Raw genomic sequence first — 23732 nt, forward strand, 5'->3', positions numbered from 1 at the left:
TTCGCAGTGTGTGTGATCTTTCCGGACCAGGGCTTGAACCTATGTCACCTGCGTTGGCAGGCGGATTCTTAACCACTGCACCACCAGGGAAGCCCTATCATAATGTTTTAATTGCTGCAGCTTTGTAGTAAGTTTTAAAATTGTGAAGTTTAAGTCCTCTAATTTTATTAATCTTTTTTTCAAGATTGTTTTGGCCATTCAGGGCCCCTTGTAATTCTATATGTATTTCAGGATCAGTCCACTTTTCCGTTTCTGTGAAAAAAGGCTGTTGGAATTTTCATGGGGATTGTGTTAAATCTATAGACTGTTTTCGGTAGTATTAACATCTTAACATTGCTGAGTCTTCGTATCCATGAGCACAGAATGTCTTTCCATTTATTTAGGTCTTCTTTAATTTCTTTCAGCAACCTTTTGTAGTTTTCAGTGTACAAGTCTTTCACCTCCTAGGTTAGATTTATTCTTAAATACTTAATTCTTTTAGATACTTTGTAAATGGAATTGTCATTTTAATTTCCTTTTCAGAACATTCATTTCTGATGTATTGAAATACAACTGATAATATCTTATTTTTATAAAGAAAGAAATAGGGACTTAGACTAAATTGTTCAGAGGTCCTTGGCTAGTCAGGTCTCTAACTCCAAATCGATTCTACTCCTTTTCTGAGGATGTAGCTTATCTTGCTCCTTTCTCAGTTTGTCCTTTACTTCTGACTGATGCTCTTCATTGTAAAATAAGAAACATGGGAAAAAAGAAAGAACTGGAGCACTGCAATAATTATGCTCCAAATTCTGGCCAGTGCGACAACTGAACCATAAGGAAGCAACTAAGGTCTCAAGGATACCCAGGGATAGCCCATAGATCCTTTCATGTTCATTCTTTTCAAGTGGAGGGCCCAGAGGCAAATAACAGATAGTCAACATTGAATGTGTGACCTCAAAACGCCAAAATATTTGGTGAGAATGACTCAGAAATCAAGAAGCTACTTGTAGCAAATCAAGTACTGTAATACACTGTCACACAGGGTAGCTTCTCTTGAACCTGACAAAAGGACTGTGTTATGACATGTGTACAGGGTTAAGACTCTGGAGGAACTGGGCAGGGGTGGCTCAGGCTCAGGAGAGCAGCAGTTCTCGCCCTGCTCCCATGAGGTTGGAGAACAGGAGTGTGTCAGATCACTCAGAGGAGTCTCTAAAAGACACTGGCGGTCTCGGTATGCCTGAAGGAGGGGATGGGTGGGCTTTCTCCAGGACCTTGAATGCCATTCAGGAACCACCAAGGAATCCTCTCTTCCCCAGTCTCCACTGAACATTCTCCATCCTCTCCTGAACCTGCTGTCTGACAGGATCCTGAAACTCCACTTCCTGGAGAGTGGGTCTCAAGGAGTGGAGAAATTAGCACATCTTCTCCCTCCTCCTGAAGGGAAGAACATTCTGGATGGAAGACAACACTGTAGGGTCTTCTCAATCTCTAGCATAAAGGTTCTACATTACAGTGATGTGATTCTTCCACAAAAGATTCTTCTGCTTCCCAAGAAATCCCAAAGGGATGGTACAGCCTTCATACTTGAAGAATTGCTAACATTTTTAGGCAGAAAGGTAAGGGGCTGCCTGAGCATATACATAGGTTTCTCCCTAATGCATGGACTACGGAGAAAATCCCAAGGCTTCAAAGCTGCCACAGTAACAACCAGATAGAAAACAAGTGGAGAAAGTTCCTAAAGCAAAGCAACGGTGTGGTATCAGGCAACCTTCTCTGTGGCTCAAACTTTAGACATAACAGCCATTTCATTTATATCACAGAAAAAAAAAATAACTGAGGTAGGTCATAATGTTTTAAATTATTTTTCCAGTAGGAATATTACACCCTGATGACATAGACTATTCTCACTTCTTCCACAAATCACCAGCGACTTCCCTCAAAATGGTCCCTTGTCTCCAGACTCTTGCCCTTCGTACCATTCCCACATTGACTGATTAATGTTCTTAAACATATCACTCCTCTGATCAAAATTTTTCACTGTTTCCTATTGCCAGTAGAAGAAACCTTAATTCCTCTGTATGTCATTTACGGTTTCTTACCAGTCAGTTTCCCTGCTTACCCCCTACTATGTCCTGATTGCCAGGCTGGTCATGCTCTGAGCTATAGTCATAGTTTCCTCCACTTGTAATGCCAGCTGGGCTTCTCTCTACTTTTCTAACTCTTCCTACTCACTTTTCAGGGCTGGATTCAAATCCCACCTCCTCCACTGCTACCCACACTGACCTTTTCCTGCTATAAATTCCTATAGTACATTCACTGTACACCTCATTTTGCCAGCTTATTTATCGAGTGGTTAATATTGCATGCCTGACTGCACTGGATGCTTTGTGGATACAGAGAATAGAATAAGGTCCTTGCCCTAGAGGAGGAGACTTTGCTGCTTTGTCGTAGTATATTACTGTTTCTTGAGGGCAAGCCTTGACTCCACAGTAAAAATCCAAGTTCTCAAGTTCTACAAGTATGTCATGCCTATCACAGTGCTACATACATCCCAGGATTTCAGAAAAAGACTTGCTAAATTGAATTAAATCCTCTCTCTCTCCCCCTCCCTCTCTCTGTCTCTAGGGCTTATGTAACACTTGAGGATGGTAGCTGAAGTGCAATAGCTAATTTGCTCTAAAATGGCCAAACCTAACAGAACTAGTTCACTTGGGCTAGGCTAAAGGGGTAGGGGCAGTGGTAAGAAAGGAAAAACCACCCTGGTGTGCTGCCCCGCCAACAACATGGAAAAGTTGCTCAACGCAAGTCCACTCTCCGGTTGGACCCCTGGTTACTAAGAGGTGGAAACCGCTGCAGGGTGAAATCAAATTCCGTGACTGAAAGCATGACAAGCAAAGGAGTGAGAAAAGGCAAAATCAGCAGAGTAGGGAAGGAGAGCAGCATAAACTTCCTTGGCCAGACTGAGCAGCAAAGGGCCATCAAAGAGGGACTGGCCTCCTTTGGACATAACTAAAGACACACCAGGCCAGCTGTTGGCAACCGCAGTTCAGAGCTTCACACATTTGTAGCAATAAAGGCTTGATGTTGGCACTTCTGGCTTCCAGACACCTGCTCCCCGAGGTGACAGCAGTGGGGGGCAGCTGCCCTGAGTGACTCTGAGGTAGACTCTCACACAGGTCCTGAGCTGGAAGGACTCGGACGAGTGGGAAACCCAAACCCCGGTCTTCTCCATGGGGCCCTAGGACAAGTTGAAAGATCTAACGCAAAGCAGAAAAGCCTGGCGGGTTGGGGAGCAGGGCGGCAAGTAACAGAGGCTTCAGGCACCCCCTGTCTCTCCCACCGTAAACCGGAGGAGTCCTCTCCCTGCAGGCGGCCGGGCTGAACGATCCTCAGGCCAATCAAGGTGCCTGCTGAGTCTTGTGGCAACTACTGGCCACGATTTCCACCCATCTCTTGACCCGAGGCAGTGGCGGGGTCACCAGAGCCCCTGGTCCGGGCCTCTCCGGGCGCCCGGGACGCTGAAGCTCGAGCTCCTCCTCTTCCCTCCCTCGGCCAGTCCCTCCCCCAGCCGTAGAAGAGGGGGGGGCCGGGCTTGGCCCGGCGAGGCCCGTGCATTCCAGAGAGCCGAGCGAGCTAGAGCAACAAAGGAGCCGGGTAGTTGGCGGGGAGAGTCCCGGGGCTGCGGCACAGTGCTGCCAAGTGGGCGTCTGGGCCGTAGGCTGGCGCGAGGGTGGAGCCGGGAACCTAGTCCAGCACTCCCGGCCCGCGCCTGGCCTCCATCGCGGGGCCGGGAGGTGGTTTTAATGGTGGGAGAAGGAATGGGGCTAGAGATTGGGGGCCCAGGGGGCTCCCGCAGCTGAAGATAACTAGGATTGCCAGGGGAAGGGGTAGAGAGTTGTGCATCCCGGCCCGAGCCTCCACCGCCCAACATGGGCCCCGGGTTCCAAAGTTTGCGAAGTTGGGCGCCTAGGGCCCGCGGCGCGCAGAGCGTCCGGGGGGGCCCGGCACCGGACTCGCGGGGCGCACTGGTCGCCTGAGCTGCCCCCGAGGCCCCAAGGGTTGCGCGTGTGGCCTGGGGGCTCCGGAGAGCGGGCGGGGGCTCCAGGGCTTCTGCTGAGTTGGCGGGTTTGGCCATGGCCGCTGACCGCCTCGCACGGGGGCCGGCGCTCCTGCTCCTGGGGCTGTTGCTGCTGCTGCTGCTGGGGGGCCCGGGCCGGGGGGCGGCCTTGAGCGGGAACGCGACCCGGCCTGGGCCGCGGAGCGCGGGCGGGAGCGCGAGAAGGAGCGCGGCCGTGACCGGCCCTCCGCCGCTGCTGAGCCACTGCGGCCGGGCCGCCCCCTGCGAGCCGCTGCGCTACAACGTGTGCCTGGGCTCGGCTTTGCCCTACGGGGCCACCTCCACTCTGCTGGCCGGGGACTCGGACTCCCAGGAGGAAGCGCACGGCAAGCTGGTGCTCTGGTCGGGTAAGCGCGCGGGAGCCGGAGCGGGGGCTGTAGTGATGGGATGCGGGGATTCTCGGAAAGAATAGGCTCAAGACTGAGCTTTTGAGAGGGCGGGAGCAGCGCCCGGGAGAGTTGCAAGAACGGATTCTGAAACTTTGGGGGCAGGCTGTATGCAGGATGGGACTGTCGGTGATGAGGCGGGAGGGCGAGGAAGTTGAGGAAGCGGATCACAAAGGCCTGAGCAGGGTGGGTTTGCAAAGGAAAAGGGGGAATGAGGGGCCCAAGAGCGAGGGGGATGGTGGCTCTGAGCCACAGGAAAGGACTTTTTTTTTTTTTTTTTTTTTAAAGAAAAGGAGATGCTCCACGTAGGTGCCACTATGGAAGCGGGGTCCTCGGGAATTCAAGGAGGTGTTTAGACCTTGGAGAAGAAACTGGGAAATCGAATTGGCAGGAAAAAGGGAAGATGGGGGTAGAAGATTTAGGCATTGAGGGAGAGGGTGGGGGAAAAGAACTGAGTGAAATTTGTGAAGGGTAAGAAACCCCTGGTGATGAGTAATTAAAAGGTAACCAGAAAGTTCCAGAAATCTTGTTTTGGGAGACAGAAGTCCAGTGATCGTGTCTTGCTTTGACAGGAGATTTCAGTTTCCTCATCTGAAAAATGGGGACTCGGTTCCTTGTCTGAGGTTGTGAAGTAATGAGACTATTCTAACGATCATTTGTGGGTTCCTTGGAAGTTTGGACCCTCAGGCTGGTCTGGGCTGAGGAAGGACACTTAAGTGTGGGATGTCTAGAGCCCCCTGGATACTTTCATGGTGGTCTGAGGTCCCAGAACCCTCACCTCATGGTGAGATTATGACCCAGCCTGAAAAACTGCAGACTGAACCCAAGCAGGTCCTTCTTTAGCAGTGTGGAGTGGATTAGCTCCCCACCTGTCACTCTTCTGGGCTGGGGACCTAAAGAGAAGGGGAGGGAACTGGCCTTGCCACCCCTTGCTTGTAGCTAGGGTGACTCCAAAATTGTCCTTGAAGAAACAGGAAATAAAATCAAAAGGCAGGAGCAGACCTGGCAACCCTCAGTCTTTTGATAGGCCTTGGATGCCCCACATCTCAGTTCTGCCCCAGGGACGGGTAAGGATCCTGATAGGGGAGTGTTTGTAGGCTGCCTGTCATTGTCAGGTTGGCCACTAGAGTTCTCAGAGTCTTTGCCGGATGTTGGACAAAGTCATGTCATTCCTGGCTTGGTACAGATGCCAGAGGAAGAACCTGGAGGATGGTACCCATGGTGGAGCCACATCCTTTGTGGGTATCAGGTTCTAAAGTCAACATGTAGGCAGAAACCATGTGTAATCAACAGTAGCTTTGAAAAATCCATAAATGGCCACAACATAAGGTCTATGTGATTTTGCTCCCATATTACCATACATACTCTTTTATGGTAATATGTTTGTATGAATGTGCAACATATAGTAATGTACAATATATAAGAAGGGGCATACATAGAAAATATAATTTTAGTTTTTAAAATTACATAAATGCAAAAGAGCAGAAGAGGGAAAGGATTTTTAAAAATACACAAAAGAAAGGTATAAACAAGGTTTCTTTGAGTTTAGGAGCCAGCTGTATGGAAAATCTAAATGTCTCAGCACTGGGACTTCCCTGGTGGTGCAGTGGTTAAGAAATCCGCCTGCCAATGCACGGGACACGGGTTCGAGCCCTGGTCTGGGAAGATCCCACATGCCGCGGAGCAGCTAAGCCCGTGAGCCACAACTACTGAGCCTGTGCTCTAGAGCCCGTGAACCACAACTGCTGAGCCTGCGTGCCACCACTACTGAAGCCCGCACACCTAGAGCCCGTACTCCGCCACAAGAGAAGACACCTCAAACGAGAAGCCTGCGCACTGCAGCAAAGAGTAGCCCCTGCTCGCTGCAACTAGAGAAACCCTGCGTGCAGCAACGAAGACCCAATGCAACCAATAAATAAATATTCCTGTTTAACAAAAAAAAAAGTCTCGGCACTAGAATCTCACCCAGTTCTGAGTTGTTCACACTATGAGAGAATATGTGTTCATTCTCTCTCTCTCTTTTTATTTATTTATTTTGCAGGGGCCCATGGTCGAATTCTCCTAAATTAAGTGCATGTGTGATGCTGCCCTTCTGTAGTTTCCATCAAATCAGGCAGAAAGGGTATGAACCTCTCTCCAGCCCATACTCCTGAGAGCAGCTGCTGAGCAGGCAGAAGTGGTTTTGGCAGGAAAGTTGAGGAGTCAGAACCATCCGCTGGCTGTGTGGGTTCGAACCTCACTAGCTGTGGCTCTGGTGGGGCAGGGGCCTGCAGGGGTGCCGGCCCTGAACCCTGGTCCTTAGTTCATTCTGAGCTCTTCTCTGCTGCCACCCTTCATCCCTCAGCTCAGTCCCATTCCCATATGTGTTCTGGGTGTTCTTTTTCTGCGTCTGGTCTTTCTGCTGGATGTTTTATATGAAGTAGGGCCAGAAGCAGGAGTTGGTGCCAGCTGGGTCAGTGGGTGGGTAGTGAACTGGAGCCGAGTGTGAGAATCACAGACAAGCCTTCTGCTGGGGGGTTCTGGCTAGTGATTTTTCCTGTCCTGAGCTGGTGGTCTTGATTTGGCTTTGGACGTGGTCAGTGTCATCTGGCCCTTGGAGGTGTTTTTGTGGGTGAAGATGATTTAGGTTGTCTTCATCTGTAAACTTTTGAAAGTAGAGACTTCTTTACTTTTTTAAAAGTCTCAGAGTTCTGAGTACACAGCTGTCCACATTCAGTTAGGTGTCGGGTGCTTGCTATATGTCATTCTGGATCAGGTTCTGGGGCAGATAAAGGCAAAGAATACCGAAAAAAAAAATAGACAAAGAATTCAGACAGGATCCGAAGACAGATAATTAAACAGGCTTTAGCAACACCTCTGAGAGGTATTGTGACCAGGTGGGATGCTGAATGAACACAAAGGACTCTGGGGCGCAAGGGAAGACCCCCAGAGGAACTGACATTTAACCCACAACCTGAGAAATAAGTAGCAATTACTGGGGCCAAGGAAGATTTGGGTGGGAAGGATAGGAGGAGAGGATAGCATGCACAAAGGTGTAGAGGTGAGAGGGCTTGGTACTTTTAAGGAAGTATAAAAATTTCAGCAGAGCTGGATCAAAGCATTTGAGGGATAGGATTATAAGAGATAAGACCTAGAGAATTAGAAAATAAAGGGATTCATACCCTGTATTAGGAAATTTGGTTGTTTTCCAGAAGATAGTATGGAGCCACTCAAGGCTTTTAAGCAAGAGAGAGATGTAATCATGTTTGCATTTTAGACCGATCTCTTTGAGTACTATGTGAAGAAGCCACAGGAGAAGGGAAATCCTGGAGCCTGTTTGCTTGTTTAGCAGATGGTTGAAGTAGTCCAGCTGAGAGATGATGGCGGTCAGGACTGGAGTAACAGCTTGGAGGAAGTGGTCAGATCCCGGAGCTTCAGAGGTAGAACCGATGGGACTTGCTGATGAGAGAGCTGGAGGACCCAGGTTTTAGGCTTGGATGGAAGGTGGTATCATTCCCTTTCGCTAAGCTGGAGAATGCTAGAGAAGGAGGAGGTTTAGGAAGAAAGTATGGGCCATGTGAATTAGAGGCCTTCATTGGAAGGTCTATGTGGAGATTCCCAGCAGATCTGGAATAAGAGTTGCTGAAGAGAGGTACCCACTATGAGCTTCCTCAGCCTAGATTGCTGAGCCTTTGGAAGGATGCCATCAAGTGAGGAAGTCTGCAGCTGAGGTTGGGCCAATTTCTAGGTTTATATAGAACTCAGGTCTGTCTCTCCTATATCTTTCCACTCTCTCGACTTGGGCTTCTTCGGGCACTCAGCATCTTTCCCCAGGATAGCTTGAAATGTCTCCTCTCAGGCATTCCAAGCTGCCCAGACAAACATACTATCCAGGCCATGGTCCACCTTCAGCCAAATCTGGTTGGTTTGGTAAATGGGGCAAGAAAGCAGAGAGACCTGCGGCTGGCAAGAGAAACAGGTCCCTGAGAGCCAGCACGTAGCCTCTTTGACCACTGCTGTGCTGTGTGTGCGCACAGGGGTGTGCGGCCCTGTGATCCAGCCGGGGGCAGCCAGTGGGAAAGAGCTCGAGAAGCTGGGAGGAGTTTCTCATTTGCCTCCCAGACACTTAGATGAGAGACTGAGAGGAGGTCTGTTGTTGGTGATGGTAGGTTGTTTGCAGGGGAAGAAGAATTTCCTTAGAGCTGTTCTCAAACCTGGCTGATGATCAGAATCATTCTAAAAGTATACATTTTTAGAAAGTATAAAAATACAGAGAAATACCCATGGGCCCAAGTTTTCATTTTTGCATCAGATTGTTAAGTTTTTAATTGTGAAATGTACCATGTATACAGAAGGTGAATAAGACACAGAGGTACTAAATAACAAATAATTATAAAGTGACACCTGAGTCAAGTGATGGTGGGGCCCCCCCAGGAGCTCCCTCTTTGTTTTTTCCAATCACATCCCCCTCCCTCCTCTTCTAGAAGTAACCAATGCCCTGATATTTTTGATAATTGTTTCCTCTTTCCTCCATAGTTTTACCATCTAATTTTGGAATCCCTAAACAGTGTATTTCAGTTTTGCATGTTTTTGAACTTCATACAAGTGGAATCATGCTGTGTGTATTCTTTTATGTCATTTCTTTTGCTCTACATTATTTTGTAAAATTCATCCATGTTGTTGCAGCTTATTTTTCATTGCTGAATAGTATTCCATTGTAGAATACATCACAATTTATCTATTTTGCTGTTCTTAAACATTTTTTAAAAATATTTGTTCATTTATTTAGGCTGCGCCAGGTCTTAGTTGCGTCACGCAGGATCTCTTAATTACGGCACACAGGATCTCTTAATTGTGGCATGCACGTGGGGTCTAGTTCCCTGACCAGGGCTCGAACCCAGGCCCCCTGAATTGGGACTGTGGATTCTTACCCACTGGACCATCAGGGAAGCCCTACCACTTGTAGTTAACAATGTCCTGGAGGTGTCTACTGAGCCCGTGCACCTAGAGCCCATGCTCCACAACAAGAGAAGCCACCGCAGTGAGAAGCCTGTGCACCACAATGAAGAGTAGCCCCTGCTCGCCGCAACTAGAGAAACCCCACGTGCAGCAATGAAGACCCAACGCAGCCAAAAATAAAATAATATGGCCATTTAAAAAAAAGATAAAGAAGTGGTAATAGTAGCAGCACTGGGACCTCCTTGGAGGTCCAGTGGTTAAGACTTCACCTTCCAGTGCAGGGGATGCGAGTTTGATCCCTGGTTGGAGAGCTAAGATCCCACATGCCTCGTGGCCAAAAAACCAAAACATAAAACAGAAGCAATATTGTAACAAATTCAATAAAGACTTAAAAAAAATGGTCCACATAAAAAAAATATATTTTTTAAAATAGTAGCATCTTTCATCCTTGACATTTTCTTCATTCTAAAGAGAAAGCTTTTCTACATTTCACCATTAAATATCATGTTTGGTGTAGGTCTCTTGTAGTTATAAATATTTTTATCAGATTAAGGAAATTTTCTTCTATTCCTAATTTGCCAATTATTATTTTTATCATGGATGGACACTGAATTTTATCAACTACTTTTTCTGTATCTATTGAGATGATCATATGATTTTTTTCTTCATTAATCTGTTAACATGGTAAATTGCATTGATGAAATTTTCTCTTTTTTAAAAATTTATTTATTTATTTTTGGCTGTGCTGGGTCTTTGTTACTACGCGCGGGCTCTCTCTAGTTGCAGTGAGAGGAGGCTACTCTTCATTGGGGTGTGTGGGGCTTCTCATTGTGGTGGCTTCACTTGTGGAGCACGGGCTCTAGGCGCATGGACTTCAGTAGTTGTGGCACGTGGGTTCAGTAGTTGTGGCTCACGGGCTCTAGAGCGCCGGCTCAGTAGTTGCGGCGCACGGGCCTAGTTGCTCCGTGGCATGTGGGATCTTCCTGGAACAGGGCTCGAACCCATGTCCCCTGCATTAGCAGGTGGATTCTTAACCACTGCGCCACCAGGGAGGTCCTGATGAAATTTTCTAATGCTAAACCATTCTTGGAACAACGGTTTTCAACTTGACTGATCATCGGAACCACACATAAAAAAATTTGTTTTTAAAGTTTAAATTGTGGCAAATGTTATTTTTAAAGTGTATAAATGTAGAAAAATGCAGAGACTAATATAACACCTGTGTCTGTATTTTTTCTTTTTGTTTCATATTTTATTAAAGAAATAAAACAAGGGAAATCCCTGGCGGTCCAGTGGCTAAGACTTGCAGCCAAAAAAAAAAAAAAAAAAAAAGACAAATAGAAAATGAAAGAAAACGAAACAGATAAAGCTGATGTCCCCTTTCTTCTTGTTTCCAGTTTCATTCCCTTTTCTTCGCTGGGGAGCTTCCTGCATCCCAGTAACTTGCATATTTATTTTTTAAGCTTAATTACTTTAATAAAATAGGTAGTATACGAACATAGTACAAAATTCTAAAGTAGCAAAAGTTAAATCCTTCCACTTCTGTTTCCAGCTACCCATTTCCCTTCCCACAGGCAACCACCAACACTGGTTTGTGTGTATTCTTTTTTTTTTTTTTTTTTTTTTTTTTGTGGTACGCGGGCCTCTCACTGTTGTGGCCTCTCCCGTTGCGGAGCACAGGCTCTGGACGCGCAGGCTCAGCGGCCATGGCTCACGGGTCCAGCTGCTCCGCGGCATGTGGGATCTTCCCGGACCGGGGCACGAACCCGTGTCCCCTGCATCGGCAGGCGGACTCTCAACCACTGCGCCACCAGGGAAGCCCTTGTGTGTATTCTTTTATTGATATCTAACATATGTACAAATGTAGATGTGTCCTTATTCTTTTTTCCTCCCATAACCAGTAGCAGCTCTCCAGGCTGTTCTCCACTCAGCTGCACCCATTAAACAAGACATATTGGAGATTGTTCCATTTCATTGCAAATAATTCAACCCTGGATAGTGTGCTATTATATTGATGTGTGATATTTTATTTAGTGGGTCTACTATTGATGGATAAATATTAAGGACGTTTCTACTCTTGTTATTATAAACAGTACTGCAATGAATAATCTTATATACGATTTTTGTGAACGTGTGAAGTGGAATTGCTAGTATAACATTTTACAGCTAATGTCAAATAGTCTCCACAAATGTTAACTAATTTTTAGTCCTACTAAAAATATACAAAAGTGCCAGTTTCCTCCCGACTCTTGCCAGTACAGCATTTTCAAATGTTTTGATCTTTATCCTTCTAAAGGTTAAAAAGTTATATGTCATCGTAGTTTTATTTCACATTTAATGAGTGAGACTGAACATCTCTTTATGTTTTTAAAGGCCATTTGTATCTTCTGTTGTTTGTCATTTGCCCATTTTTCTATAGGATTATGAATTTCTTATTGATTTGGAAGAGCTTTATGCATGCAAGGAAAGTAATTCTTTACCTGTGATACGTATTGGAAATATATTTTCTCAGTGTGTTGCTTTTCTTATGATCTTGTTTGTTTTTTACCCGACTGAATTTTTCTATTTTTCTGAAGTCTTTTCTTTAAATCTTTTATTTCAAAACTTCTGAGTTTTGTGTCATACTTCAAAATACATTCTCCACTCAAAGATTTAAAACAACATTTTCCACTTTTTCTTCTAGTACTCTGATTTCTTAAAATAATGTAGTTATTTTTGATTCATCTGGAATGTATTTTTATGTAAGAAATGGGGTAAGGGGCTTCCCTGGTGGCACAATGGCTGAGAGTCCGCCTGCCGATGCAGGGGACACGGGTTCATGCCCCGGTCTGGGGGGTCCCACATGCCGCGGAGCGGCTGGGCCCGTGAGCCATGGCTGCTGAGCCTGCGCTTCCGGAGCCTGTGCTCCGCGGCGGGAGAGGCCACATTGGTGAGAGGCCGGCGTACCGCAAAAAAAGAAATGGGGTAAGGATTCAACTTATTTTTTCCCTCGATGCCTCCTCAATTGTCTTTTAATATTTATTTAATAATCTATTTTTTCCTTGGGTAATTTATTTTTAAACTACAAAACAATATTTAAAATGAGATAAAAAGAAAAACAAATTACACGTTCAAAAAGCAAATCCAGAAAAATATCACAAATTCCAGAAAAATAACACAATGTTGTTTGTGTGTGGGTGTGTGTGTGTGTTCTGGTTATTTATTGCTATATTACAGACCACTTCAAATCTTGGTGGCTTAAAACAAGAACCATTCCTTTTGCCCATGAATCTGCAGCCTGGACAGCACTCAGCAGGGATGGCTTGGCTTTCACTGAGATAACTGGAAAAGCTGGGAACTTGAAAAACCCAGCATTTCTTTCTCTTTCTTCTTTTGGTCCCAGGGCCTCTCTATGTGGTCTCTCCATCAGGCCTCTCCAGCAGGACAGCCTCGGGATAGTTGGTCTTATTTCATGGCAACTGGGATCCAAGAACAAGTGTTCCAAGAGAGACCCAGGCAAAAGCCAAATGGCTTCTTATTATTATCCAGGCTTGAGAGTCTGAGAACGTCACTTCCACCACATTGTATTGGTCGAGCAAGTCACTAAGGCCAGCCCATATTCCACAATATTTTTTTAAAATATTTATTTTTTAATTAATTAATTTTATTTTATTTTTGGCCGTGTTGGATCTTAGTTGCAGCACGCGGGATCTTCATTGCGGCGCGCGGGCTTCTCTTTAGTTGTGGCTCATGGGCTCCAGAGCACGTGGGCTCTGTAGTTTGCAGCACGCGGGATCTCTAGTTGAGGCGCTTGGGCTTAGTTGCCCCGCAGCATGTGGGATCTTAGTTCCCCGACCAGGGATCAAACCTGTGTCCTCTGCATTGGAAGGTGGATTCTTTTTTTAAAAACATTTATTTATTTATTTATTTGTTTATTTATTTTTGGCTGTGCTGGGTCTTCACTGCTGCACGTGGACTTTCTCTAGTTGCAGCGAGCGGGGGCTACTCTTTGTTGCGGTGCACGGGCTTCTCATTGCAGTGGCTTCTCTTGTTGTGGAGGATGGGCTCTAGGCATGTGGGCTTCAGCAGTTGTGGTACGTGGGCTCAGTAGTTGTGGCTCACAGGCTCTAGAGCGCAGGCTGAGTAGTTGTGGCACACGGGCTTAGTGGCCCCATGGCATGTGGGATCTTCCAGGACCAGGGGTGGAACCCGTGTCCCCTGCATTGGCAGGCGGATTCTTAACCACTGGACCATCAGGGAAGTCCCCACAGTATTTTTATTAAGCATCTGCCTGTTGTTCCTCTAAAATACCTATTACTCGGGGGAGCCCGTCCGCATTTAAAATATATTGCTTAAACATCCAGTAAAATTCACTTTTTCTTTCTTGTCACAGTTCTATGAGTTTAGACAAACGTATAGAATTCTGGATGCAGCCACTACATACAAGATAGAGAACAGTCCCATCACCCCCAAATGTTCCCTCGTGTTGCCCCTTAGTAGGCAGAGCCCTCTCCTACCCTAGCCCCTGGCAACCACTGCTGTGTCCTCCACCCACACCCTCTCAGCCAAAATCTTTGAGACGGGGTTCTCCATCTAGAGTGATAAAGGTCCCCCAGGTGATTCGGATTTGAGTCAGGTCTCAGAACCGTTGCCCAAGGACATTGCTTCTTAAGTGACAGGAACTTGCTCTGCACCCTTGGAATAGGTTTTGTCTAGTGAGAGCTGTGAACGGTCAGAGGCCTCAGATTACTAATAGTAACAGCTAATATCTCTTGAGTGCTTAGTACGTGACAGGCACTGGGCTAAGCACATTTGATGCATTATCTCACTCTACACCACCGTTCCACAAGGTAAGTCTATTCAATATTATCTCCATTTCACAGATGAGGAAACTGAGGCTAGAGATAAAGTAATTTGTCTAAGATCACACAGCCAGGAAATGATAGAGCCACGAATTGGACCCAGGCAGGCTAATTGCAGTGTCCATGCTCCTTATCCCTCTGCTATATTACCTTCCTCCCAAAAAGAGCAGTTACCTGCTCACACCACCCCCAGACTGGGCAGTCACCCACGTTGGCTCTCACATCCTCAGAAGCTTCTCCTAATACAACTTCTTGTTTGGGAAATAGGTGTTCCTGAAGCAGGGGTGATTCAGGAGGGGCGAAGAGGGTAGAATGCTGAGTGAGCCCAGCCACAGGGAGAGCAGGGTAGAGGCCTGGACTGGGGTAGGGGTGCTGGGAGACCTCCACCTGTTTCTTTCTGGCTGACAACACCTTTCCTCCCCGTGCACTGGACACAGCCTCCTCTGTTTCTCTCCATCTGATTTCCTGTTTCCTCCTCTGGCTTCGGAGTACCTGGCTCCCCTGACTACCTCTTCTTCTTAAGCTCCAACCTGTTCTCTGTCTCACCTCAGCTTGGTAAGAGGAACAAGGGTCCCGGGGTCTGGGCAAGGGGAAGCACCTCCTGGTCCTGGTGCACGGGCCCTGTGAGGGTGGGTCCCACAACACTCCTTCCCTGTGGAATGTAGAAGGTTTTAACAATGTCCCTGAAAAAGTAAAAGGTAAATTGACCTGGGGTTCTCAGCCAGAGGTGCTAACACTCCGTTAGCGGGGCATTTGGAAATGGGGGCTGTTTCTTAAGAACTTTAATTGAATTGTAATATACACAGAGAAAAGTGCACAGTTTGATTTTCACAAAGTAAATCACCCATGAAACCAGAACCAGATCAAGAAATAGAACATCACCAGTGTCCCAGACGTTCCTCTTCAGGCCTCTTCCAATCCCCACCCTGGAGTGGGAGGGGTGAGGAGCATTTTCTGGCTGTCACCAGGACTTAGGGGTTCTCTTGGCATTTAGTGGGCAGGGTCTAGGGATGCCAGATGTCCTGCGGTACCTGGGACACTCCTGCAGCGCAAAGAACGGTCAAGCCTAAATGCCCTGCTGAGAAACGCCGTGCCTGACCGTCCTGAGCAGTCATGGCCTGCAGCGTGGCAGAGAGCGATGCCTTAGACCCGGGGAACAGCGGTGCAGCTATGTCTGTCTGTGGGTCAGAGTGCTGAGGGGTCTTCACTGCAATGTGTCCACACTGTCGCTACCCCCAGGCCTCCGGAACGCCCCCCGCTGCTGGGCAGTGATCCAGCCCCTGCTGTGTGCTGTGTACATGCCAAAGTGTGAGAACGACCGGGTGGAACTGCCCAGCCGCACCCTCTGCCAGGCCACCCGTGGCCCCTGTGCCATCGTGGAGAGGGAGCGGGGCTGGCCCGACTTTCTGCGCTGCACCCCCGACCACTTCCCTGAGGGCTGCCCGGTAAGTGCTCTGTGGGGCAGGGTCTGGGCTGGGCAGGACCAGGCACGGGACAGGGCCCAGCAGGGGCAGAGGAGCTCAGCGCCTTCTCTTCTGGGAGATCCCAGGTCTACAGCCATGGTGTCAGTGAGCCACAGGCCCAAACTGAAGCTCGCCGAGCTGAACCAGTCTATTAGGGATGATCTATTTATAAAAAGATTTTTGAGCACCCGCTCTGTTAGGTGATGGGGAGTTACAGGAGTCGTGAATGACAAACCTGTGCTCAGGAAGTTTATTGTATATTTAGGGAGTCAAGGCTTGCACGTGTAAAACAGCTAAGAGACACCAAGACGGGGGTGTGATCTAGTTCTGGGTGATGAAGGACAGCACATTAATAATGATGATGATGATGGCAGTAATACTAATTATTATTATTTATTACCTTCCAAATACTATTATAAACATCTTACATTTATTTATTCACTTAACCCTTAGACCACACCATGAAGTATTGCTGTCCTATAGATCAGGAAACTGAGCTAACAGAGCGGTCGAATAATTTGCCGCAGGCTGTGCAGTCACCAGGGGCAAGGCTAGGATTCAAATGCTGGAAGGTTGTCTGCGGAGCCTGTGCTCTTGGCCTCTCTGCCACGCTACCTTCGCGCCTCTCATTAAACCAAAGGTCACCTGAGCCTACCGCTCCCCTATGCGCTTTCTCCTCTTCTCTCATTGCCAGAATGAGGTGCAGAACATCAAGTTCAACAGTTCGGGCCAATGTGAGGCTCCCTTGGTTCGGACTGACAACCCCAAGAGCTGGTATGAGGACGTGGAGGGCTGTGGGATCCAGTGCCAGAACCCGCTCTTCACCGAGGCCGAGCACCAGGACATGCACAGCTACATCGCGGCCTTCGGGGCCGTCACGGGCCTCTGCACTCTCTTCACCCTGGTCAGCGGGAGGCAGGCCCGTGGGTGGAGGGTCAGGGCGGCGGCAGGGCCCAGGGCCCTCAGGCAGCCTATAAAGTAGGAAGGGAGCCGATTGTCACTGAGAGAGGCTGAGCTCTGGGAGAGCGGGGAGGAGGACTTGGCAGGGGTCCTCGGGGAAGGGTGGCGATAAGAGGGGTCCGGGGGTTCAGATAAGGGCAGCAGAATAACCCTGACCTCACAGAATGGGCCCCACTTCTCTCTTCTAGGCCACATTTGTGGCTGACTGGCGGAATTCCAATCGTTACCCTGCTGTCATTCTCTTCTACGTCAACGCGTGTTTCTTCGTGGGCAGCATTGGCTGGCTGGCCCAGTTCATGGACGGCGCCCGCCGGGAGATCGTCTGCCGCGCTGATGGCACCATGAGGCTTGGGGAGCCCACGTAGGTGTCTTGCGGACCCAGAGGCGAGGGTGAGGGGAAGAGGCTGATGTGCGTTTTCCACAAAAGGGGCAGGTAGGTCTTGAAACGGAGAGTTCAGCGTGGGATTCAGCTTTGCCTTGTTGCACCCAAGGTCTCCAGCATTAGAGCCTGGACTGTTTGCATCTGTTCAAAGGGGCATCTTCTGTATCCTCTTCACTTCTGACCTGAGCCTGGTCTCCAAGCTCTGACTGCTAGGGAAGTCCTCCAGACCTTAGAAGCCAGGGGACTGGGGACAGGGTGGAGAGACTTCGTAGAGGGAGTACAGAACGACGGCCCCAAATGACGCTCCACATGTCTGTGCAGCTCCAATGAGACCCTGTCCTGCGTCATCATCTTCGTCATCGTGTACTATGCCCTGATGGCCGGCGTCGTCTGGTTTGTGGTCCTCACCTATGCCTGGCACACCTCCTTCAAAGCCCTGGGGACCACCTACCAGCCTCTCTCGGGCAAGACCTCCTACTTCCACCTCCTCACCTGGTCGCTCCCCTTTGTCCTCACTGTGGCAATCCTCGCCGTGGCCCAGGTATAGTGACTGGTAGGGGGTGGGGATCTGAGTGGGGCGGACTTGGGTGAGGGAGGCAGTGACTGACTCTGTCCCCCCACCCCTTCCTGCTCTAGGTGGATGGGGACTCTGTGAGTGGCATCTGTTTTGTGGGCTATAAGAACTACCGATACCGTGCTGGCTTCGTGCTGGCCCCAATCGGCCTGGTGCTCATTGTGGGAGGTTACTTCCTCATCCGAGGTGAGTGAGGACCGGGTCAGGACTGGTCGGGCAGCAAAATGTGCTGAGCATCTGCTCTGTGTAAGTAGGAGCCAGGAGCTGCCAGCTCTGCTGCCTTCGAGGTGGGACCTCAGCCCCCTCATGCAGGACCTTGGTGCAAAGGGGAAGGTGCCCATGGGCAGGCCGTGGTGCAGGCAGCACCTTTGTGTGGGTCAGAAAAATGCTCCCCTTACTCCAGCTTCGTGCCGGGGCTCATGGCTTGTTGAGTGGAGCTTGGGCTGGATTCCAGCCGCTGGTCAGCCCTGGCCAGATACCCTTGTGTGGTGAACACCCTGAGTAACCACCCTGTCCGCATGGGCCAACTGGGAGCCTTCAGTCATGTGCGTGCGCCCTGAATTTATACACATGCTTGGTCTTTGGAGCTTCATTTCTCCTTTCTGCTCGTAGTGCGAGTGCGCACGCACACACACACACACACACACACACAGAGTTTTCACAACATGCACAGATTCTCTGTTTCCTCACTTCCCTGTCTCAGTCTGCCACCTCCACACTAAGCCTCCGTATCTTAGCTCATTTTCGTTGAGTGTTCTTTGTAAACTTCAGTTTCCTCCCCCAGCGCCATCAGTCTTCTGTTCAGCCCACCCTGTCTCCCTCTCTTTGGCAGTGGCAGGGCCTCTGATTTATATTTTGTATCTGTGTGATCCTGTGTGGCTGGTGTGAGCCACTAGCCACGTGTGTTGAAACTAATCCAGACTGAGATGTGTCCTAAGTATGAAATACACACCGCACTTCAAAGACTCAGCACGTACAGGAGTAAACTATCTCATGAACAATTTGTTATATGGATTACATGTTGAAATGATAATGTCATAAACAGTGATTTACTGTTTATAAAATATATTGAAGTTAGCTTCATCTGTGTCCCTTTACTTTTTGAAGGTGGCTTCTAGGAAATTTGAGATGGTCAATGTGGCTCACGTTATATTTCTCTTGGACAGCACTGTCCTGGAGTCTCTTCTTAGGCCTTTTCCATCATAATAGCTTTGACCTGCTGCCTTACTTGGGGAGGCCGGACCAGGACTGAGGCATCTTTCGTCTCCACTGACCGTCTGTGCCCTGCCCAAGTCTTTCCAGCCCATGGCGCATCTGCCACCAGCTGTGCTCCCCAGTTCCCCAAGCTTTAAATCAGCCCGGAAGTCATCAGACGTGGGACTCTAGGACCATGGGGCCCTCCCCTGCCATGCACCTATTCCTCCCAGGAGAGTGGCCTGGCCTCCACTAACGTCTGCCATCTCCCTTCTGTTCAGGAGTCATGACCCTGTTCTCCATCAAGAGCAACCACCCTGGGCTGCTGAGCGAGAAGGCAGCCAGCAAGATCAACGAGACCATGCTGCGCCTGGGTGAGTGCCATCCCAACACTACACCCTCTGGGGGAGGGTCTCGGAGGCTGAACTACATTGCGGGGCAAGTTAGCAGCCAGGGAGGCAAGATAAGGCCGTGTGTGTGTGCGTGTGTGTGTGTGTGTGTGTGTTGGTGCTGATGGTAGTGGTGGTAGCAGCTGAAAAGAGAAGGTAGCAAAAAAAATAAATAAATAAGGAGAAGGTAGCTTCTTTCTCAGTTGGAAGAATTCAAGTTCATGTCTAGACTGCTTCCTCATGTCTACTTCCCTCCTGCTGGGACCCACCCAGAGTGGCCTTAAGCACCTCCAAAATCTTGTCTTATTTTGGAGAAAACAGTTCTTTTTAAAATTTTTTTGTTGGAGTATACTTGAATTACAATGTTGTATTAATTTCTGGTGTACAGCAAAGTGATTCAGATATAGATATATTCTTTTCCATTATGGTTTATCACAGGGCTTTTTTTTTAAGTTTTCATGTAATCTTTTTTTTTAATTTCTTATTTATTTAATTAATTATTTTATTTTTGGCTGCGTTGGGTCTTCGTTGCGGTGCGCGGGCTTCTCATCGCGGTGGCTTCTCTTATTGCGGAGCACGGACTCTAGGCTTCAGTAGTTGTGGCACTTGGGCTAAGTAGTTGTGGCTTGCAGGCTCTAGAGCGCAGGCTCAGTACTTGTGGTGCATGGGCTTAGTTGCTCTGCAGCATGTGGGATCTTCCCGGACCAGGGATCGAACCCGTGTCCCCTGCATTGGCAGGCGGATTCTCAACCACTGCGCCACCAGGGAAGCCCCTATCACAGGATATTGATTATAGTTCCCTGTGCTATACACTAGGACCACGTTGTTTAATGTATTTTATGTATAGTAGTTTCTACCTGCTAATCCCAAACTCCTAATTTACCCTCCCCCGCTTTCCCCTTTGGTAACCATAAGTTTGTAGAGAAAACAGCTCTTAAACTGAGCCCAGCACAAATTCACCCCAGACTCAGCTGTCTCTCAGGCCCGAGTGGGCGAACACCCTCTTCCCCACTGCTGCTTCCATACCTGGGATTGGTGACGCCCTGTCCCACCCCTGTCCCTCCGCAGGCATTTTTGGCTTCCTGGCCTTTGGCTTTGTGCTCATCACCTTCAGCTGCCACTTCTACGACTTCTTCAACCAGGCTGAGTGGGAGCGCAGCTTCCGGGACTACGTGCTGTGAGTGGGGGGCTGGAGGCTTGGGGGCAGCAGTGGTGGGAGCTGGAGACCCTCCTCTGCTGTCCAGCAGGGGTCTGCCAGGTCCCTGCCTCAGATGACAAGAGAAACTGCCCATCTTGCTCTGGGCGCTTAAGCTGATAGTTGTTCTGTAATTTGCAAACATGGCAGACAGCCCTCTGGGTCCCTGCCCAGCTCCACCCTTCCCTTTCACCCCCAAGGCTCTCTGGCTGGTGTGTTTGTAACTGTTAAGCCATCGTGTGTTTTGGCTTCTCCAGCTGACTCTTGCATTGGCCACAGAAGTCGCTTGCTATTTCTCATAGACTCTTTACAGAGCTTCTTGCAAATCCCTGCACAGAAGTAGTTACCTCTCTACCGTAGGTTAATAACCCATTAATGTTTTCTGGTTTTGCCTGTGCTTTTTTGTGTTACGATGAGGATGAATCTGAGAAGGTAACACATCTCAGCTGCCTAAAGAAGTGCAGTACCTACCGATACCAAGAAGAGCAGTTAAAATGCTCATTAAAGTCTGACTGCTTCCGACCCTTCCTTAAAGGCTCCAGCTTCCAGCGTGGGAAGCTTTACACCACACCGATGCCTATGTCCCTCCCCCAGAGATTTGATTTAATTGTCTGGGGTGTGGCCCAGACATCAGGAGTCATTAAAAGCTCCCAGGTGACTCTAATGATCACCCAGGATTGCACATCAGGGCTGTGGGCTTCCCTCTTTCTAAAGTGTTTGGATTGATCGTCTGGGCACCCACCCAGGAGACTTAGAAGGCCTCAACTGTGTCCTACCCCTCACCACAGGTGCCAGGCCAATGTGACCATCGGGCTGCCCACCAAGAAACCCATCCCCGACTGTGAGATCAAGAATCGCCCTAGCCTCCTGGTGGAGAAGATCAACCTATTTGCCATGTTTGGAACCGGCATTGCCATGAGCACCTGGGTCTGGACCAAGGCCACGCTGCTCATCTGGAGGCGCACCTGGTGCAGGTGGGGTCAGCAGCAGCCTGTCCTGACCCTGCTGCCTTGTTCTCTCAGCCTCGGCATTTGTTAGGCTTTGTCTGGTCTCAGGTGTCCCAGCACAGCCTTGAGCAGGTGTGATTTCTAAGGGCCTGCCCTGAGCAGCTGAAAGCTGCCTTTTCTGCGGCTCACCACTGCCCCCTGGTGACACCTCCTGTCCTTGGGAGGATGGGCCAAGGGCTGAGCCAGCTGCTGGTGTCTCCTAAGAGTGGAGTGATTTGAGAACGGAGCGCAGGAGCCCTGCGTTCTAGGCCCCCTTTTTGGCACAGAAGGCCTCTACCCCTCAGGGTCCTTGAGGCCGTCTGGAGGCTCCTTTCCTGGATGGAACGGATCCGCTGGTTTTTTGCAAGATTTGAGGGGAAGCAGCTGCCCCCCCATGCCGCTTCCCCCACCCTTTCTGCCCTCAGGTTGACGGGGCAGAGTGACGATGAGCCCAAACGGATCAAGAAGAGCAAGATGATCGCCAAGGCCTTCTCCAAGCGGCGCGAGCTACTGCAGAACCCAGGCCAGGAGCTCTCCTTCAGCATGCACACTGTCTCCCACGACGGGCCTGTGGGTGAGCCTCCACCCCATTCCCACTTGCCTTCTAGGCTGGTGTGGCCTCATGGACTGTTTGGAAGGCTGTGAGGAATGGCTCCCTTCCCTCTCTCACACATTGGTTCTCCTCCAGTCCCCACCCTGCCCCCATCCCAGGCCACCCTCCCCTCTCTGTTCCTGCCCCTGGATCTTGCTTGCTGGTGCTTTGGTTCCAAAGGACTCATCTCCCTCGCCTTCAACCGTCTTCTCCAGCTGTTCTACTTGGGCTACGGGAAGTCAGGTTCCAGGGACTGGATTTCTGGCCTCTCGTGAGGCCCCTCTCTTCAGACTGGGAATGGGTAGAGATTGCTGTGTTCACTAGGGTGGGCTTTCTGTGCTAAGTCGAGTGGGAGCCATGGGTTGGGGGATGGTGAATGATGCTAAATAAGGGAGGAGCAGTCATTGTGGGGACCTGGGCAGTCATGGTACCTTATCCTTTTCTTCCATCCCCACAGCGGGTTTGGCCTTTGACCTCAATGAGCCCTCGGCCGATGTGTCCTCTGCCTGGGCCCAGCATGTCACCAAGATGGTGGCCCGGAGAGGAGCCATACTGCCCCAGGATGTGTCTGTCACCCCTGTGGCAACTCCAGGTATGGGGTTCCGGCTTCTGTAGGAAGGTGGGGGACGTAGAGGCTGGAGGTTCCTGGGACTGGAGTACCAGGGGCTGCCAGCAGGGGAGGGGGGGGGGAAAGCCTTGGAGGATCTAAAGTGTGGGTTCCTGAGCTAAAAGAGTAGGGTCCCGAGGAGAGAAGGCATGATGTGGACAGAGTTAGGGTCCCAGGCTCACGTTCTCTCTCCCACTGTCAGTACCCCCGGAGGAAAAAGCCAACCTGTGGCTGGTTGAGGCAGAGATCTCCCCAGAGCTGGAGAAGCGCCTGGGCCGGAGGAAGAAGCGGAGGAAGAGGAAGAAGGAGGTGTGCCCGCTGGTGTCGCCCCCTGAGCTCCACCACCCCGCCCCGGGCCCTGCCCCTGCCTCCAGTGCTGTCCCTCGACTGCCCCAGCTGCCCAGGCAGAAGTGCCTGGTGGCCGCAGGTGCCTGGGGAGCTGGGGAAACCTACCGACAGGGAGCCTGGACCCTGGTCTCCAACCCCTTCTGCCCAGAGCCCAGTGCCACAGCCCCCATGGCCTGGGCGCAGGGCCGACGGCAGGGGCTGGGGCCCATTCACTCCCGCACCAACCTGATGGAGGCAGAACTCATGGACGCAGACTCGGACTTCTGAGCCTGGAGAGCAGGACCTGGGACAAGAAGGAGGAACAAATACCGTTCGGAGGCTCTTTTTCCTGCCTGAGAGTGCTTCTCCAGGGTCTTCTCTTCCCAAGAACCTGAGGGCCCAGTGCCCTCCCGGGAGAGTTCAGTATGTCTGGCTCACGGCAGCAGGACTGTGGGAAAGAGCCCTGACATCTCCACGGACAGGCCTTACCCGGGGCGGGGCCCTGGAGCTCAGGGTCCTTGTTTCTGCCCCACCTGGCTGGCAGCGTCAGTCTTCAGTGGGGGTCATGGGGTATGCAGAGCTCGTGGTGGGCAGTAAAGGTGCAGGCAGGGGTGATGGTACTCAGAGTGGGCTGTGGTGACCAGCAAGGCAGGCTGCCCTTTTCGGTGCCACTGGGTGCCCTTCCCTGGCACTCTCAGACCAAAAGTGTTGCTTGTGTCATTAGCCCTTTGTCCATGGGAGGACAGAGCTCCTTTCCCCCTCTTCAGGGTGGTTGCGGGGCTGGGAGTGCTTACTCCCAAAG

At 49.8% G+C, this 23732-nt stretch overlaps 1 protein-coding gene across 1 annotated transcript; it reads left to right on the forward strand.

The window, feature by feature from the left end:
- The first annotated feature begins 4019 nt into the window (after positions 1-4019).
- SMO (smoothened, frizzled class receptor) lies at positions 4020-23404 on the forward strand. Its single transcript, XM_082847088.1, has 12 exons — positions 4020-4443; positions 15501-15706; positions 16419-16628; positions 16873-17045; positions 17388-17607; positions 17703-17826; positions 19116-19208; positions 20292-20400; positions 21207-21392; positions 21830-21978; positions 22454-22588; positions 22806-23404. Exons 1-12 carry the CDS (start codon positions 4113-4115, stop codon positions 23216-23218), a joined length of 2349 nt encoding a protein of 782 aa, XP_082703214.1. The 5' UTR covers positions 4020-4112; the 3' UTR covers positions 23219-23404.
- Positions 23405-23732: the final 328 nt, after the last annotated feature.

This window comes from Leucopleurus acutus (assembly GCF_964270905.1).
Source record: "Leucopleurus acutus genome assembly, chromosome: 9".
NCBI lineage: Eukaryota > Metazoa > Chordata > Mammalia > Artiodactyla > Delphinidae > Leucopleurus > Leucopleurus acutus.

Bases quoted from the DNA above. Each gene is read 5' to 3' on its own strand.
- SMO (XM_082847088.1), top strand. From the start codon at position 4,113: ATGGCCGCTGACCGCCTCGCACGGGGGCCGGCGCTCCTGCTCCTGGGG. The intron at 17,608-17,702 runs GTATAGTGACTG...TTCCTGCTCTAG, and splicing joins CAATCCTCGCCGTGGCCCAG to GTGGATGGGGACTCTGTGAG. The intron at 22,589-22,805 runs GTATGGGGTTCC...TCCCACTGTCAG, and splicing joins CACCCCTGTGGCAACTCCAG to TACCCCCGGAGGAAAAAGCC.